Genomic DNA, 19441 nt, shown 5'->3' with positions numbered 1-19441 from the left:
AAACTGACAAAAACTTTGTCAAATACTTCCCCTTGCTGTAAGTGACAGCCTAAGACACAGGCATGATTTTTTAATTCCCATCCCCACTCCTTTCTTCAGCAGCTCTGCAAGGATTGGCTGTTCCACACCTCAGCATGATTTGGCATGCTGAAGTCATGTGGTTACTTTCCTGTCTTTTCACTGGATGTTAGAGAGCATAGCAGAAGTTCAGTTAGAAATACACAGGAGAAAATGCATATTGACAAGGGGAGTGTAGAGGTGGGCGGGGAGCCTACTGACATCACGACTCCACCCACCGAGCTCCAGACAACAGACCCACCCACAGAATCTGCAGTTTTTCTGCTCTCATAACAGATGGAGGGGAGACATTTGACAGGTAAACATACATGCAGGAGGCATGTATATGCTTATAGATAACCCCTATGGCAGTAGTTTTTAAAGGATGACATTGGGTTTACATCCATTTTAAGCTGCCTGAGTCCCTGGGAGCCACACTGTCCATGCAGCTGCAAACAGGTATAACCATTTTTATCCAGGAATATTATTGGTGCGGTTTCTTTGCTTTGCCTTGAGAGGTGCCATGCCTAAGTTTCTGGGGGGTGACATTTTCCTTTATACCATTTGCGTTCATTTGCAGATTAGATCATCTACAATTATGTTACTGTCTTGTCCTGCTCAGGATCAGTGGCGACCCGTGCACTGTGGGTGCATGAGCGCCGCCCCCCCCATCCATGCACCCGGCCCCTTTCAGGATGCCGGACGCATGGATTCCTATGGCAGGGTGGGAGGGGGTGGTATTTTTTGAAGCACCTGATTAGAGCCAGAGGCTCTAATAGGCTTCAAAATAGGGTGGGCTCGGGTCGCAGAAAGTGCGCCCTAATCCCATCCAATTGTGTGACGATAGCAAATTAATTTTTGCTACTTTCATACTAACCTTCCACCCCACCAATCAGGAGGCAGGGCAGCAGACCTGTTTACTGATTGGCCAAATCGCCATGCTACCCTATTGGATGGCTGGCGCTTAGGAAGAGGAGCGGAGAAGACACGCGGGAGGAGCTGCTGTGGTAAGGGGGGGTGGGCTCGGTGCTGTCAGAGCCATGCACAGAGGGTGCTGCCGCCAGAGACCTGCAGGGGGCGGGGGTTGGGTGCTGCCAGAGCCACAAGTGGGGGAGGTCGGTGGGCACAAGTGGCTGCATATGATGGGCACAGATGGCTGCATATGATGGGCACAATTGGCTGCATATGATGAGCACAATTGGCTGCATATGATGGACACAAGTTGCTGCATTTGGCGGGCACAAGTGGCTGCATTTGATGGGCACAAGTGGCTGCACTTGATGGGTACAAGTGGCTGCATATGATGGGCACAGTGGCTGCATATGATGGGCACAATGACTGCATATGATGGGCATAGAGGCTGTGTTTGATGGGCACAATGGCTGCATTTGATGGGCACAGTGAGGCTGCAATTGATGGGGGATTTCAGTATTTTTCAGTCTGTTTGCACCCCAAAAAAATTTTGAGCACTAGCCGCCACTGCTCAGGAGTCTTCAATATATGGATCCAACAGCGTATACAGCAAGCATTTTTTTCCTATCATGTTTATGGTATGACAGTTTAAATTGGTCTCCCTTTTTTGGAAGCTATTTTTGGAGTTTTTTCTATACCCCCGCAGGACTGTAGGCGTGGAACTTCAACTTTGAATATAGCCATACATTTCAGCTGCATTGTGTTGGACACTTCAGCTCCCAGTCACTCATTTAATAGAAACCCTCTATGTAAGCATACTTTTTACTTGTCTATTTATGAGATGTCCAAATAATTTGATCTAATTACATTTTTCTAATAACATGCATTGCCATTGACATGTCATATTAATACGTTTCAATCATTTATAGCTAACAGTAGATTTCACAACGGTACCTAAGCCAATCAATGGTACACCTCTCTGTGGGTGATTCGGCTTGGTCGGTGTCTCTTCTTGTGAGGGCCCTGGTTCCCAATTATTTGCTCTGATATCATCTATCACAGACTGGTTTCAGAATCTCCTAAGCATTGAAGCCAGAGCCTACTGGTTGAGAATTTTCTGCCACCCCTCTTGGATGCACCCATGTATTTATATATGTACTTGGTTCGATGTATTTTATATATTTCTTCAAGTCTGAGATTTGTATACTAAATATATATATATTTATATCTACTAATTAGAGAAAAATGTCCACGCAAGTTCCTGAGGAAGCAGCTGGGCTGAGGGCCCGGAGGTGCTTGCTGATGAATTATTGCTGGAGGGCACTGCCCTGAAGTTCTGGTTTGGAGAAGGATCTTTTACCTCCCTTTCTGAAAATCTAACTGTGGATGCTGGGTGAAAGACAGCTCCTCAGACACCATGATTAAGACCTGATTTGGGACTGTAGCTTGTGTGCCTGCTCCTGTAAGGATTTTCTACTATGAAGCTTGTCCTCCCATTGATTGCTTTTATTGTTTTGGAGTATCCTGTGACCCTAAACCCCTCTCCTGTTCAATTTCTTCAGCAATAAATAGTAAAAAGAAATCACCTAAACAGAGTCAATATTGATGGTGTGCATGAGACTGTGCATGTGCATGTGGGCTTCTGTACTAGCTAGGGGAAACAGAGTGCTTTTTGTATGTGATTATTGTCTTTATCTGTTTTTCATGTTTTTGTAATAAAATAATGTATTTTTTTATACTTCGTTGTGATATATTAATTTTATTGTAACAAATTCCATATTCCCAATATGTTTTTTCCCTGCTTTTTTTCAAAGGGACGATGGTGCCAAGTTAACATATTTGTGTCTTGATCACTTCAACCCATCTGCCCTATGTTCTGGAAACTTCATCCAGAAGCAGATAAATAAAAAACGCCAGCTAGAAAACCCTGACCAGACAAAAACAATCAATCCACTAAGTACAGTAATGCCAAAAACTAAATTTAGCCTAGTGGCCTAACTAGATGAGGTCTCTACATTACAAAGCCCTATAAGTTGTATGGTCTATTTCAGGAAAAGCCACATGGCTAAATGCCTTTAGGCATAAGTGAAGAAAGCAAGTGGAATCTTTCTGGACTATGAATAGTGTATGGTATCTGAGACATTGTTGGTCTCAGCTTGAGGTGAGCACCAGCTGAAATACTGGCGTCTAATGAAGGCTTTATGTGCCTCCCACAAAGTAGAACCCTTAAACACTGACCCTTCATTTAATTGAAAGAATTTCACCAAAGAGTTAGACATTTCTTAATGTTTTAGTAGTGACTCATTTAGCCTCCAATGACACATTCTAGGACAAGCACTACCCAATGCCAAAAGATTTTAGGTGTGATCTGACCAAGATATATGGTTTAGTTCAGAAGCAGCAATATGACAAAGAATTGGTTCTGAGACCAGACAATAGGCAAATCTAGAGTACGTCTTGTGTATTGAGAAATAAAAAGTAAATTGTTTGTGGAGAAAATGTTTGACCCTCCAAGAGTAGTACAACCTATATTCCCTAACCAATTTGCGTAAAGAGGTCTATGTTTAAAACCCTGAGAAGATGGAATTCCCCCACAGAGGACCTTCCTATCTCTGTTGGGCAAGAAAGACTCATGAAAGTCTCCTCCTACTACTGTGAATAGATGGGGAGTTTTCAGATGAGATTCAAGTACCTGGCATAGAAATTGAATTTAGCCAGAATTAGGTGAATAGACATTAAAGGTTTAGACATCTCAGGACACTTTGGGTGGACCCAAGATGAAGATAGGAGGACATATGTAGCATGATAAAACATTTTCTCAGGAGCATGAGAGGTTATCCCTGTAGGGATCACTGAACTAAAAGCACAAAGCTATGTAATGTGTGATAGAAAAATAAAAAAATAAAAACACAGTGGGCCACATCACCTAGGGACAGGTTGAAAATCTGAATAGAGACAAACATTGTGAAGCTGGAGGTTGTCTTCTAGCCTTGGATTTGACAGGGGTCCAAAGCTTACTAGGAGTCACTGCTGGTTGGGTGTTAGGAAGCAAAATGACCAGGGCTTTCTCTAGAAGGGTAGGGTGGCCCAGGTGTTTAAGAAAGGCCTCTCCCTCCTGGAGCTCTCAAATGCTGTGTTGTGAGCCATCCTTAGAAACCATGAGCCTAAAAGGAAACTACCAGCAATTTGTTATGCAATGCTTCTATAGATAGGATGTAATGGGCTTCAGTATACAGTATGTCTCTACGTGAGAGTGGTAGGAGAGTGATCATCTAAAATCTGAATCTTTTTGCCTTTGTATTTGAATGTTGATTAATTGCATGTGGTGGTGGGAAGCACTGCTGTGCTTTCATAATAATGGAAGCAAACAATGATATCTCTCAGACTGGCCCCTGTAGATGGTTTAGGGCTCTTTCTAAATGCCAGTCTATATCAGAAACATTAGGCGCCAACATAATGAACAGACCCAGAGGATATGATTGTAGATCAGTGTTTCAGGAAACTCTTTGAGGCACAGGATTTGATGGCGCTCTCTGTTTTCAAAATCCTCCTGTTGTAATTGAAGCTGGGAGACAATAGGTTTAGGTGAGAGGTTTTTTCCTCCAGCACATGTACTTATTGGACTAAGTCATCAAACTTTGTTTTCAGATGGTCAGTATGTTCTCCTATGGGAGCAATCTCCCCCCTCGGCTCTGTGGAAATGGTGAACGTGGTATTCTGCATCAGAATGTAAGTCTGTCATTTAGTATAGAGGTAATGAGATAAGGTGCTGGTGGCTTCAAATCAGAAGGTGATAACATGTTAGTATCCTCACCTACTGTATATCAGATGGTGGCTTTGGGAGATCTGCCGCAGGTTTCTGTGTGAGGGAAGGAGGAGATGATGGCCCCAGGAGAAAGCACTCTATAGTGACATTCTGCTTTTCTTGTAATGGCAATGCAGCAAACTATTGCCTGCTGATCTTTCCCATGAGGATGGCAGGGTAATTGTTGAGTTTAATCCGAGGTCCCCCAGCCTTATTGTGGCAAGTAGCAGCTGAGCAGGAGGACAGATTAGCAGACCCGCCGAGGCGCTCCAATCCCAAGTGTCTGCCATGTTAGCCTCTGTGCATGCACACCCCCCCCCCCCCCACAATTTTCTGTTTGTCTAGGTAAGTGTTCAGTATTATAGTTTTGACTGTCCCTTTCTTACCAGCATAATAAAGAAGACATCATGCAAACAAGGTTGATGGAATGATCCATGTTCTCGAGTCCGCTAGCTCCATAACAGTTTTATGACTTTATTTAGTACATCATGTTCTACATAGGAGATTAAAAAAAAAAAAGTTGTGTGATGTTTTTTGTCATCCTAAAGCTACATGTTGTTCTCTTTGCTTTTTAACAGGCACATTTTACTAATGCAACTCAAGTTACATCACTGGTGCAGGACTGCATTCCAACAGTTTTTCTTAGAGAAAATAGTAGTACTCAATTGGTATATGAAATTCCTGGAAAAGTGGATGTAATGATGTTCCAAAATCTTTTTCTCAAATTAGACAAGAATCTACATGCCCTACACATTTCTGGGTATGGAATCACTAACACAACCATGGAGCAGGTAAAATACTACTTTAACTATTAATACAAATGTGCTATATTCTTTATATTAAGTTTCTATATTAGTCCTGTATTATACATAGATTAACCACTTCAGCCACGGAAAGATTTACCCACTTCCTGACCAGGCCATTTTTTGCGATACGACACTGCATTGCTTTAACTGACAATTGTGCGGTCGTGCAACGCTGTACCCAAACATAATTGGTGTCCTTTTTTCCGACAAATAGAGCTTTCTTTTGGTGGTATTTGATCACCTGTGTGTTTTTTTGTTTTTTGCGCTATAAACCAAAAAAAAAAAAATTTTTTTACTTTCTGCTATGAAACATTTCCAAAAAAAAAATGTAAAAAAAATGTATTCATCAGTTTAGACCGATATGTATTCTGCTACATATTTTTAGTAAAAAAAAAAAAAAAAACGCAAAAGTTATCGCGTCTACAAAATAGGGGATAGATTTATGGCATTTTTATTTTTTTTTATTTTTTACTAGTAATGGCGGCAATCGGTGATTTTTTTAGCAGGACTGCGACATTGCGGCAGACAGATGGGACACCTAACTGACATTTTTGACACTTTTTTGGGAACCAGTGACATTATTTCAGTAATCAGTGCTAAAAATATGCACTGTTATTGTACTAATTACACTGACAGGGAGGGGTTGACATCAGGGGCGATCAAGGGGGTAAATGTGTTCCCTCACTTTGTGTTCTAACTGTATGGGGGAATGTGTCACTGGGGAAACACACAGATCCGTCTTCCTGCATAGCAGAAAGACAGGATCTGTGTAATCTCCCCGTCAGAACGGAGATCTGCCTTGTTTACACAAGCAGATCTCCGTTTTGTCACTGCGGGGAACGATCGTGGGTGGCCGGTGGACATTGAGTCTGCCGGACCCATTGATTGGCTCCCCAGCTGGCCAATGGAAGCACGTTCGTGCCCACAAAAGCAAGTTCCCGCGCCGACATACAGCTACGGCGATTTGCGGGAACAAGCCACCTTGCCCCTGAAATTGCACTGTCCCTGAAGTTATATAGTTATATAGATAGTCAGGTTGAAAAAAGTCCATCTAGTTGAACCAATAAAAGGAAAAAAACCTTCACAATCCTATATACACAATCCTATACCCACAGTTGATCCAGAGGAAGGCAAAAACTGTACCTATAAATGTTAGCATCCAGTTATATTTTGTACATTTAGGAAAGAATCCAGGCCTTTTTTTAAAGCGATCTACTGAGCTGGACAGGACCAACTCTTGAGGGTGTCTATTGCACATTTTCACAGCTCCACTGTAAAGAAACCTTTCCTTATTTGAAGATTAAATCTCTAGAACCAGAGAACCCTTTTTGCTACCATACTTAAGTGACCCCCCCCACAATTTATTAGAAACAACATTTAGAAAAAGGTTCCTTTTCATTTTGAATTCCTGAGACAGGTTGCAAATTGAATAGATACAAAAGCTTATGAATTCGGCATCTCTATGTAAACTCATAGGACTTTCTGATTTGATTCCAGGAGTACTTGCAGAGTTTATGGCACGCTTGTAATGTTTAATTGTTTACTAAATCGATCACCCAACAAATAATGTGGCTGTTAACTAAAAAATATCAGACACATAATTTTGTCCTGCTGGGTACATTTGCTCTTTGGAATTCAATAATAAATCGATATGCAATTACAATCATTAGTTATAATATAAATTAATATTTATTGCTTTGGCAGTTTTACACAATTCTTTATCAATATTTTGAAAAGACCTGTCTTATAGGGTCTCTTTCACAATCACACATTCAGATAAGATCCGCCTGTCAGCTTTTCAGGTGGTCTTACTGAAAGTACTATGTAGCCCTATGGAGAGGTAGATGTAAACAGACTTGTGTCTGCTTACACCCACCTACTCCGGGTCTGTTAAGGTTCAGAAAAAAAAACAGAGAAAGACTGCGTCCTTTCCTGTTTTTGCAGACCAGATCGGAGGTAACCTGTAGTAAATGGACAGCAGAGTCCATTTACACCCGGTGCCCATAGAGCTGACAGTGGAGATCGATTCTAATCAGCAGGGGATCTGCTCACAGATAAGATTTAGGAAGCATGGTAATAGGACAACATAGTTGGGGAGGTTGGTCCTGTGACGAGAACTCTCTGGTGTCCGTGCTGAGTAGTAACCTATGTAAAACTGTGAGACATGAGGTAGGTCTTCTAAAGGACCTAATGCACCCATAATTGTGACTTTTGAGTTTAGGCAACTGTGGGAAAGTGTAAGTAGGAAGGTACCTGATCAGTAAGACACACCAGCACCCCAAAAAGCATATGAAGATGAAGTTGTTGTTGTAATGCCTACTGATGACTTTTGTGATGTAGATTCTCCTATTCATGCTCAACTAGCCCCTGGAAGGAAAAATTTCTCCATTGCATGTTATGCTGGCAGAGCTTGGGGGGGAGGCTGACAATGTCACCCCTGGCCTGAACATGCTTAAAGGCCCATTCTACACTGCCCAAAGGTAAGACTGAGAGTTAATGGTTGTCATCAATAGGGTACCCCGGAAATATACCACCCACAGATGGACGGCCAGGTCAAGTAGTTCAATAAGATATTGAAATCCATGTTTGAATGGGTAGTACAAAGAGACAGCAAAGGACTTTGACTGCCTTTTGCCAACATTGATGTTTTCTATACGTGAGGTTCCTCAAGCATCCACAGGGTTTATTTAGTACACTTAAATAATAATCCAAACACCTTTATAGATCTGACAAAGAACTTAAAAACTAAAAGGGCTAAAAACCTTACAGTAATACAACAAAGACCCTAAATATAATCTACCATAATCAAGCATACATCTCAAATAGGAACAGAAATATGGCCACCAGAGCTTCAGCCAAATAAACCCACAATATCAAAAAACCCTCTATCCAAACTAAAGAAATACAAATTCCAATCTCCCCCTGATCATATGAAAACACCCAACTTGAGAATTCACTCAGCCATCACCTGTTTCTGACTGTTCTTCCCCTACTAGATCATTTAGCTACTATATATACCAGATAACTTAGTGTCCCACAGTGAAAATACTGAATCTTTTTCTAACCCTGCATTGTGCAAAAATGTATTTTTAAAATGTGGACATAGGGAGGGGAGATCCAGAAATAAGACAAACATAAAAAACAAGATCCAGAAATCCAGTAAATCCATAATCTTTAGCCTATTTACATGCAAGCATTTATAGCTGAAACAAAAATGAAGGTCTCGCCTTCTGCCTATCAGCAAAACCCAATACGTTTGAACTGTTGTTGACTTAACTAGTTCCCGCCTGGCCTATAATAGATTGATGGCTGGGTGGGATTCTCTTCCTTCCAGGTGGACTCCATATTACATCCTCCCGGTCACACTGCTCATGTGCACCCCCGGGGTAGCGCATTTTGGTGATTGGTGGTGAGCCATGTCCCCCAGACACAGTGCATCACTGATCAGGGTAAAAAGCCAATGACATTGGCTCTTTATCATGAGATCAGCTGTATCCAATCACAGCTGATCCAATATAAACAAATGCCGGTTATCAGCATTTCCTTAACTCAGTGCTGTCACTATGAGAGGAAAGGAATGCTGATAACCGGCTTTCCTGTGACAGCAGACATTTACACTTATAATCAAGGCACTGATCATCATTGCCCTGATAATCATTGCAGCCCCATCAATGCCCATCAGTGCAGCATATCAGTGCCCATCAGTACCACCTTATCAGTGCAGCCTCATCAGTGTCGCTTATCAGTGACCATCAGTGCCACCTCATAAGTGTCCATCAGTGTCCATCAGTGCAGCCTCAGCAGTGCCCATTAGTGCAGCCTATCAGTGCAGCCTTATAAGCGCTAATCAGTGAAGAAGAAAAATGACTTATTTGCAAAATTTTATAACAGAAATTAAGATTTATTTTTTTCGTTTGTTTAGCAAAATATAAAAAACCCAGTGGTGTTAAATACCACCAAATGAAAGCTCTATCTGTCTCAAAAAAAGATAAAAATCTTATTTGGGCACAGTGTTGCGTGACATTCATGAATTGTCATTCAAAATGAAACAGCAATGAAAGCTGAAAAATGGCCTGGGCATGAAGTGGGTTAAAGTGTCCATTAGACAAGTGGATAATCCAGTATATCAGGAAACTTACTAGCCATTCACTATTAAAGATGTGAAAATACAGAAGCTTTTTGATGACAGAAAGGTGATTCCCATAAATACTAAGGACACCAACACAGAAAAATACTTTGACATAAATAATAACCATTAAATTGAAAAATTCCTCAAAAAAACAGCCTTCCATGAGATTAATGATATTCACTCTCACTTTCAGTTGGGTGATAGGAACTGAGGGGGATTTCCAATGGTAGGCAATAAGCCATAATAAAATCCCAATAAAATACATTTACATTTTTGGTTGTAACATAACAAAATGTGGAAAATTTCAAGGGGTATGGATACTTTTTCAAGGCACTGTGTATAGTATAGATGAGTCTCATATGAGGGATAGAAATCCCTAGGATGGGCAAGAATAATAGTCAGTTGGTTAGTGAGAGGTGGATATGGTAACCAGAAATAGTAGAAGCAAAGTTTTCTAATTGACACCAGATATGAGATATTTTATCGCATTCCCAAAAAACATGAGAGAACGAGCCTGTGGAGGGGCATCCTCTAAAACTGGAGAAACTAATGGAAAAATGGTGTGCAAGTTGGTGGGTGTGAAATACCATACATTATATAACTTCTACAACAAGAAATTGGATCCTTGGTTCAAACATTCTGAGGTTCTTTTTCATCTTTCAGATAACTAGTTTTACATTTATTAATGACCCTTTAATAACTGAACACACAATGTTCATTTAATTTATGTCATGTTACTTATACAGTAATATTTTTTCTTTTTCACTGAAACCATAATATCTTTGTATTTTTTATGATGAAGTTTCTACTAACCCGCTCAGCAATTCCTTTATTCAATAATTCAATCTTGTACCTTCCTCACCCTTTTACAATGCATTTTTCTTGATGTACTGTATTTACCTTTACCACCAATTTGTACCAAATAAAAAGTTGGTAAAAAAAAAAAAAAAAAAAAAGAACAGGCTTAAAGCGGAGGTCCACCCACCACTGCAAAAATTAAAAGCCAGCAGCTGCACATACTGCAGCTGCTGAGTTTTAATAATAGTCCTTGAGTCCAGCGATTTCTGCACCGCAGCTGCTGTTTCCATCAGCTGTCTGGTGCATGCCACCTCCATTGCGAGTAAGGGAACCAGGCAGTGAAGCCATATGGCTTCATGTTGGGAACCCTACCACACATGCGCGAGGCTCCGCTCCTCTCTCCTACTGGCCCGGCTGCCTGGGAAGGAGGAGGGAGCCCGGGCAGTGACATCAATAACCGCGGATGAGGCTCCCAGAAGTAGGAACAGGATACCTGTGAAAGATAGGTATCTGGTCCCCCCTTCCCCCCAAAAGGTGCCAAAGGTGGCACCGGAGGAGGGAGGAGTATAACTAGCGGAAGTTCCACTTTTGGGTGGAACTCCGCTTTAAAGTGTCATTAAATCTTTGGTTAGTTATTATATGAACAAAAGTTACTGTATGCTGAATATAGTAATAAACTACTTTGAAATACAATATTTAATATTTAAGTCTTTATATGTGCTGATCACGTGACATTTATTCCCTTGCTCCGCACCCAAACATGCAATCAGTGGGTGGAGTAGGCAGTAAGCCTCCGGGTCATCCTCCACACATAACAGCAGGAAGTTTTTTGTGTTTCCCTTTGGCCACCAGGCATGCATTGTTGCTGCTGTGGTCATGTGGTTCTACCCTGCAATAACGTGGTATCATGTGGGGAGGCTTTCCAGGCAGGGTGTACGTGTGTCAGTTAAACAGTTGTAGCTGTCCCTCAAGCAGATAGTAAAAGTCAAGTGAGGTGGATACAAAAGGAAGAATGAGAAAGTCAAGGGCTTAAAAGAAAAAAAGGGCTTATGGCAGAGCATGCACATTGCAAGTGTTAAAGTGATATTAAAGGATTTTTTTTTTTTGCTTTTTGTCTTTTCAAATAACAAACATCTCATACTTAACTGCTCTGAGCAATGGTTTTGCACAGAGCAGCCCGATGCGCTTCTTCTTGAGTCCCTGCCAGCGCTCCTGGATCCTCCCCCTTGACCAGTGCCCCCAATAGCAGGCCGCTGGTGTCCATAAGATAAGCCCCCCCACTCTCTCCTACAACCACTTTAATGCAGCAGCCAGAAGATCAGCTGCTATTGCAGTGACACTACTAGACGTAGAAACTAAAGAAAGGTTCTGCAAACTGACAGAAGACATTATTGTACATAATTAGCCACAGAGCTATATTTGGGGTTTACTGACACTTTAAGAAAAAAACATTATTCTTCTTTATATTTTATTTATTAATATTGGAGTTGTCTAAGTTGGATGCTAGACAACTGAGCATGCAGGAAGCCGGAGAACTCAGCTCCTTCATTCCTCACCAGTCGAAACCCATAATCTAACTGCTGTTCAAAGAGTTTTCTGGCACACATTATCTCTATAAAGATAATGACCCTTAGTGCAAGCAGACAATGGGATTATAAAAATGGGTATCCAAGGCATTAAGTTCAAATAAACCAGAATTATAAAGTGCTTGAGGCTGCCAATACTAAAATTATTTTTAAAATTTGCTCACAGTTTAAGGTACTTTGCCCAAGTACAAAGTGTGTTAGATCCTGGGTTTGGACTAGGTGCATACTCTGCTAGATACCCTTAATCGCTTCATAGGACACTATAAGCAATACTCAGCTGATTTTTACGTTGCAAGCTCATGAAGACTTACTAAAATATACTTTGAAAAATATAATTTTCTTATATATCAGTAAAACATATAACATACCTCAGTAGTCATTGCGTTTGTAAATAATGTCCAGTACAGACAATATAAAAGATCTCTCTACACTGAAAATTTTAAATTAACATATTCTGAGTCCTGAATGGTATGAATAGAATTAGAATCATATTGTAATTACCCACTCCTCATTTATACATGAGAAGATATTTTTACTGAATCGAAAAAATAATAAGGAAAATTGACTTTCATCAAAAGCCATGAAAAATTCTTTCTCTTTGATTTTCCCTGCTCATTCTACACTCCTAGTCAATGTTTTATCACAAATCTCTCAAGAGCCCAGTTTCAAGAGCTAGGTATTATTCAATCATTTTTAAAAAAGAAAAGCAAAAACTGACCCGTTCATTGAACTAAAATATTTTGAGGAGATAGATTTTTTTACAAGCCTAATATATGCTTCATAAACTTTGCAAAGCTATCTCTTCATGCACATTTTGGTTCAACAGTCATTGTGAAAAATACAGATCAGAGCAGGGAGCATTGCTACAGTTGTAATAGACCTCTGGCACCCCTGAGCTTCTGAATTGAAATGTTGGCAGCATAACATAACAAAAACCAAATTAAGCTTTCTGTCCCACTGTCATCTCTTCTATCTCCCTTCTGCTTTCTCTTTGCTATTACCACCCATGCATGTTAATACTAAGCTATCATGTAAAACTACTTACAACGGAATAGCCATGCCTCTCTTTTATTTTATTATTTTGGACTGCTGGTGCTCTAAAAACAGCAGTACAATTCTGTATATTTCCAGGAGAGTTGATGGCCCTGTGTTCTAACCTATTGCTGCTCAACCCCCTTCCCAGCTACTTTCAATGAGTCAGGGTTGGGTGGGGAGAATAGCAGCTTTGGGCTGGAATGAAGGGCTTCCAACAGATGTGCAGAATAGCAGCACTGCAGCACACAAAAGCCAAAATTTTAAATAAACAAAGTCACAGCTATGTAGCATATCAGTAGATTTACATTACAGCTTAATACTAACATACATAGAGCATTAATGGGGTCTCTTTAATCTTTTTAAACACTTAGGAAAAGCATTATAATCTGCATCTGTTACCTCACTGCCCCCCCCCCCCAGTAAAAAATGATAAGTCAGCAGCTACACACAGACACTCCAACCTGCAAAAACTCATTTCAGGGAAGTGGCAAACTAATTTCAGGGAGGTTTTGCGCCACCGCTGAAACCCCCCCCAATTAAATGCAGCCTCGCTATGCCCATCATTTCAACCTCACCGTGCCCATCATTGCAGCCTCACCGTGCCCATCATTTCAGCCTTACCGTGCCCATCATTGCAGCCTTACCGTGCCCATCATTGCAGCCTCACTGTCCCCATAATTGCAGCCTCACTGTCCCCATAATTGCATCCTTACCGTGCCCATAATTGCAGCCTCACCGTGCCCATAATCGCAGCCACACCGTGCCCATAATCGCAGCTTTACCATGCCCATAATTGCAGCCTTACTATGCCCATAATCCCAGCCTCACCATGCCCATAATCACAGCCTTGCAGTGCCCATACTTGCAGCCTCACCATGCCCAAAATTGCAGCCTCACTGTGCCAATAATTGCAGCATTACCGAGCCCATAATTGCAGCCTTACAGTGCCCATAATCACAGCCTTACAGTGCCCATAATTGCAGCCTCACCATGCCCATAATCACAGCCTCACCGTGCCCATAACCACAGCCTCACCATGCCCATAATCGCAGTCTTACCGTGCCCATAATTGCAGCCTGACCATGCCCATAATCGCTGTTTACCATGCCCATAATCGCAGCCTCACTACGGTCAGTGCCTGGATTACACACAGCAGGCATCCCCCCGCTGTGTCTTGGAATTCAGTATGAAAACTTTGACCACGCTGTGACAAAAGTCCCGCCCTCCTCCCAGACCAGCTCGTGTGATAGACGCAGTGTTCTGTCTATCACACAAGCTGATCTAGGAGGAGGGCGGGACTTTTGTCACAGCTTGGCCAAAGTTTTTTACACTCAGCTCCGACCACTGTGTGTGACATGTAGTAGAGGAGGAGGGGGAGGAGGGGGGAGGAGGAGGGAGGGGAGCATTACAGGCAGCCACAGCTTAGCCCAAAGTGGCCCCAGGGCAGGCAGCCTACCGGGAAATCTCCCGGTAGGCCAGTCCGGCCCTGCCTCCTGTCACTCCACCACAGACAGAGCAGCCCGAGCGGCCATACTCCATTCGGCCACTCGGGATGCTCTGTCTGTGGCTGAGTGACAGGCTCAGCTGGAAGATTGCGGGGGGACCAGGAGCCCGCACCCAAATGCTGGAGACTCCCACGACTCGCGGGAGAGTTGAGATGTCTGTACACATACTGTAGATGCTGACTGTTAATGTTAGGACACTTACCTGTACTGGAATCCAGCGATATCGGCACCCTAACTAGTGTTTCCATCGGCTCTCGGATGCTGGCGCCACCTTTCATAGTAAGGGAAATGGGCAGTGAAGCCTTTCAGCTTCACAGCTGGTTCCTTACTGTGCATGTGTGAAGCATGCTGTGCTTTTTGAATGCCCGGCAGCGGGGAAGGAGGAGGAGCGTTAAACTTCTGAGTGATCTCGTTACAGCAAAATCTCTGAGGAGTGGGGACAGGTACCTGTCAAAAACAGGTACCCGGCCCCCTCAAAAGTTGTCAAATGTGGCACCGGAGGGGAGGAGGAGGCAGATAAGCGGAGCTTCCACTTTTGGATGGAACTCCACTTTAACCATGTAGGCTGTTAAAGACTAAGTTCAACAATTGAACTTTTTATATGTTACAAACAAGGCCAAGGATAAATCCAAGGAAAGATCCATGCTTACTCACTGACCAGCACGCTGACAACTGAATCAGTCTATCTAACAGTGTGCATTAAAACAGGGGTTTAGTCTGCACACATTTGCAAATACATGCGTAAGCCACAGAGCCTCGTCACGGCACACTGGTATCTGTGGTCCAATCACTAGTTTAGGAGTGACTCCACAATGGAAGCACATGCATTATGATGGATAGGTGGAGGGCAGGTAGACTGAAGGGAGCCCACCCCTTCTTAAAGGTACAGGGGCACACTGAACACTAGGGACGAGCTTCGAGTTTGAGTCGAACTCATGTTTGACTCGAACATCAGCTGATTGCCAGTTTGCCAAACAGCGAACAATTTGGGGTGTTCGCTGCAAATTCGAAAGCCGCGGAACACCCTTTAAAATTATATGGGAGAAATCTAAAGTGCTAATTTTAAAGGCTTATATGCAAGTTATTGTCATAAAAAGTGTTTGGGGACCTGGGTTCTGCCCCAGGGGACATGGATCAATCCAAAAAAAGTTTTAAAAACGGCCGTTTTTTCGGGAGCAGTGATTTTAATAATGCTTAAAGTGAAACAATAAAAGTGTAATATTCCTTTAACCTGGGGGGTGTCAATAGTATGCCTGTAAAGGGGCACATGTTTCCCGTGTTTAGAACAGTCTGACAGCAAAATGACATTTCAAAGGAAAGAAAGTCATTTAAAACTACTCACGGCTATTAATGGATTGCCGGTCCGACAATACACATAGAAGTTAATTGATAAAAACGGCATGGAGATGTCAGAGGGGGGTGGGGTCACCCGTTACGTAACGGGTGACCCCGCCCCCCTCTGTCATCATGGGGAATGCCACAGGGAAGTCCTCGTCATGTCCCCATGCGACAGAGGAGGGCGGGGTCACTGGGTGGCCCCGCCCTCCATTATTTAAGAACCGTCAGAAGACGAGAAGCGTCACACAGTGGGAACCTCCCATCATGGATGCAGAGCGGCCCGAGAAGAAGAAGGGAAGAAGACATCGCGGAGGAAGATGCCAGATGAGAACACCGGAGGAAGAACCAGTAGAACCAGAAGAACCAGAAGAAGAAGAAGGAAGAAACCGAAGGAAGATAGAAGAAAGAAGATAGAAGAAAGAAGATGGAAAAAAGAAGACTTTAAATAAAGGAATTGTCAAAAACTGTCTCTTGTGATTTTTAACATTTTTGACAGCTTTTTGTGAAATGGTAGGGGTACTTTTGTAACCCCCTTACCATTTCACACAGGGGAGGTGGGGTCTGGGGGTCCCCTTGTTAAAAGGGGCTTCCAGATTCCGATAAGCCCCCCGCCCGCAGACCCCCACAAGCACCGGGCAAGGGTTGTGGGGATGAGGCCCTTGTCCCCATCAACATGGCGACAAGGTGCTTTGGGGGGCTACCCCAAAGCACCCTCCCAATGTTGAGGGCATGTGACCTGGTACGGTTCAGGAGTGGGGGCACTCTCATCCCCCCTCTTTTCCTGCAGCCTGCCAGGTTGCGTGCTTGGATAAGCGTCTGGTATGGATTTTTGGGGGACCTCACGCTATTTTTTTTTAATTTTGCCGCGGGGTTCCCCTTAAAACCCATACCAGATCTGAAGGGTCTGGTATAGATTTTGAGGGGGACCCCCACGCCATTTTTTTTTTTATGTTGGCCGGGGTTCCCCTTAATATCCATACCAGACCTGAAGGGCCTGGTATGGCATTTATGGGGACCCCCCACGCCATTTTTTTAAAAATTTTGGTTCGGGGTTCCCCTGTGGGGAATTCCCATGCCGTTTTTATCAATGAACTATTATGTGTATTGTTGGACCCACAATTCATTAATAGCCGCGAGTAGTTTTAAATGACTTTTTTTCCTTTGAAATGTCATTTTGCTGTCAAACTGTTCTAAACACGGGAAACATGCGCCCCTTTACAGGCATACTATAGACACCCCCCAGGTACGAAATTTAAAGGAATATTACACTTTTATTGTTTCACTTTAAGCATTATTAAACAATCCATAATTGGATTCCACAATCCATTGATCACAGGTGCAATGCTCTGCAGGTTAAAAAAAATAATAAATTCACATTTTTAAATTCAGCTCTTGTGTTGGTACATTATTAACTATATTCTTACGTGTCCACAAGGGAGTTTGACTATATTTATTTCAACTGTCTTATGTTGATATTAATATCCAAAAGATCCAAAATATATATACACGTATATACAGTAAGGTCTATATATATTTGGACACAGGCAAAATTTTAGTTTTTGTCAGGTATTTACCAAAACATATCAAGCTATAGTTACATAATGGATATGGACTGAAAGTGCACACCCTCAGGGTTAATATGTACATCCAAATCAGGGGAAGGGTTTAGGAATTACAGCTCTTAAGAATAGCCACCCCCTGCTTTTTCAAGGGACCAAAAATAATTGGACAATTGAATCAAAAGCTGTTTCATGGCCAGGTGTGGGATACACCTTTTGTTATTTCTTCATCAATTAAGCAGGGAAAAGATCTGGAGTTGATTCTAAGTGTGGTATTTGCATTTGGAATCTATTGCTGTGAACCTACATCATTTGTTCAAAGGAGCTGTTCATGCAAGTGAAACAGGTCATTGTAAGGTTTCAAAAATGAAACAAATCCATCGGAGAGATAGCAGCAACATTAGGAGTGGCCAATTCAACAGTTTGGTACATTCTGAGGAAAGAAGAATGCACTAGTGAGCTCAGCAACATAAAAAGACCTGGACATCCACGGAAGACAACTGTGGTGGATGATCGCAGGATCCTCTCTATGGTAAAGAAAAACCCATTCACAACATCCAGACAAGTGAAGGACACTCCCCAGGAGGTGGGCATATCATTGTCAAAGTCTACAATCAAAATAAGACTTCACAAGACCAAATACAGAGGGTTTACCACAAGGTGCAAACCATTCATAAGCCCGAAGCATAGAAAGCCAGGGTAGACTTTGCCAAAAAAATCTAAAAAAGTAAAACTAGTTCTGGAAAAGCATTCTTTGGATGGATGAAACTAAGATTAATCTGTACCAGAATGTCGGGGAAAAAAAGTGTGGAGAAGGCTTGGAAAAGCTCATGATCCAAAGCACACAACATCATCTGTAAACACATGGTGGAGCTTGCAGTGTGATGCCATGGGCACGCATGGCTTCCAGTGGCACTGGGTTATTGGTGTTTATTGATGATGTGACAGAAGCAGCCGGATGAATTCTGCAGTGTTTAGAGATATACTGTCAGCCCAGATTCAACCAAATCCACAAAGTTGATTGGACGGCGTTTCACAGTACAGATGGACAATGATCCAAAACACACTGCAAGAGCAACCCAGGAGCTTTTCACTTGCTGAAGGCAAAACTAAAGGCAGAAAGACTCACAAACAAAGAACAACTGAAGACAGCTGCAGTTAGAGCCTGGCAAAGCATCAGAAAGGAGGAAACCCAGTCTTTGGTAATGTTCATGGGTTCCAGACTTCAGGCAGTCATTTCCAGTAAAGGATTCTCAACAAAATATTAAAAATGAACATTTTGTTTATGATTATATTGATTTATCCAATTACATTTGAGCCCCTGAAAATGGGGGGACTGTGTATAAAAATGGTTGCAGTTCCTAATATTTGTACTTGATATTTATGTTCTCCTTGAATTAAAGCTGAAAGTCTGCACTTCCAATTCATTTGGATTGTTTAATTTTAATTTTATTCTGGTGGCATACAGAACCAAAAGTATGAATTTCTCATCCTGTGCCCAAATATATATGGACCTAACTGTATATACTGTATATATATATATATATATATATATATATATATACGCTGCTCAAAAAAATAAAAGGAACACTTTGGGGGTCATTTACTAAGATGAATGTGCTTCGCCGGTTCATACCTTAATTGGTACACTGGATAAATCCTTAATTGAGCGTGTGAACTGGCGCACGCACAGCAGTACCTGCCCGCGAGAATGTTTCCAGCGCAATGCCATCGCACTGGTTCTCGGCGAGGTGCATCTCGTGCTCGCTGCAATAGGAAAAACACATCTTCCTAAAAAAGCAGAGCGAGAAAAAACAGCGTGGGTTCCCCCTCCAGGGGTATACCAGGCCCTTCGGTCTGGTATGGATTGTAAGGGAAACCCCCTACTCTGAAAAAAATGACATGGGGGGT

At 42.2% G+C, this 19441-nt stretch overlaps 1 protein-coding gene across 1 annotated transcript in view; it reads left to right on the top strand.

The window, feature by feature from the left end:
- Nucleotides 1–19441, top strand: part of LOC141145985 (glucosylceramide transporter ABCA12-like) — a 327299-nt gene that overhangs the window by 209030 nt on the left and 98828 nt on the right. The window contains exon 7 of the mRNA XM_073632770.1: nt 5353–5565. Coding sequence (XP_073488871.1) covers nt 5353–5565 — 213 coding nt within the window. The remainder of the gene's footprint in view (nt 1–5352; nt 5566–19441) is intronic.

This window comes from Aquarana catesbeiana, linkage group LG05 (assembly GCF_042186555.1).
Source record: "Aquarana catesbeiana isolate 2022-GZ linkage group LG05, ASM4218655v1, whole genome shotgun sequence".
NCBI lineage: Eukaryota > Metazoa > Chordata > Amphibia > Anura > Ranidae > Aquarana > Aquarana catesbeiana.
This window is presented reverse-complemented; position numbering and strand designations above follow the sequence as displayed.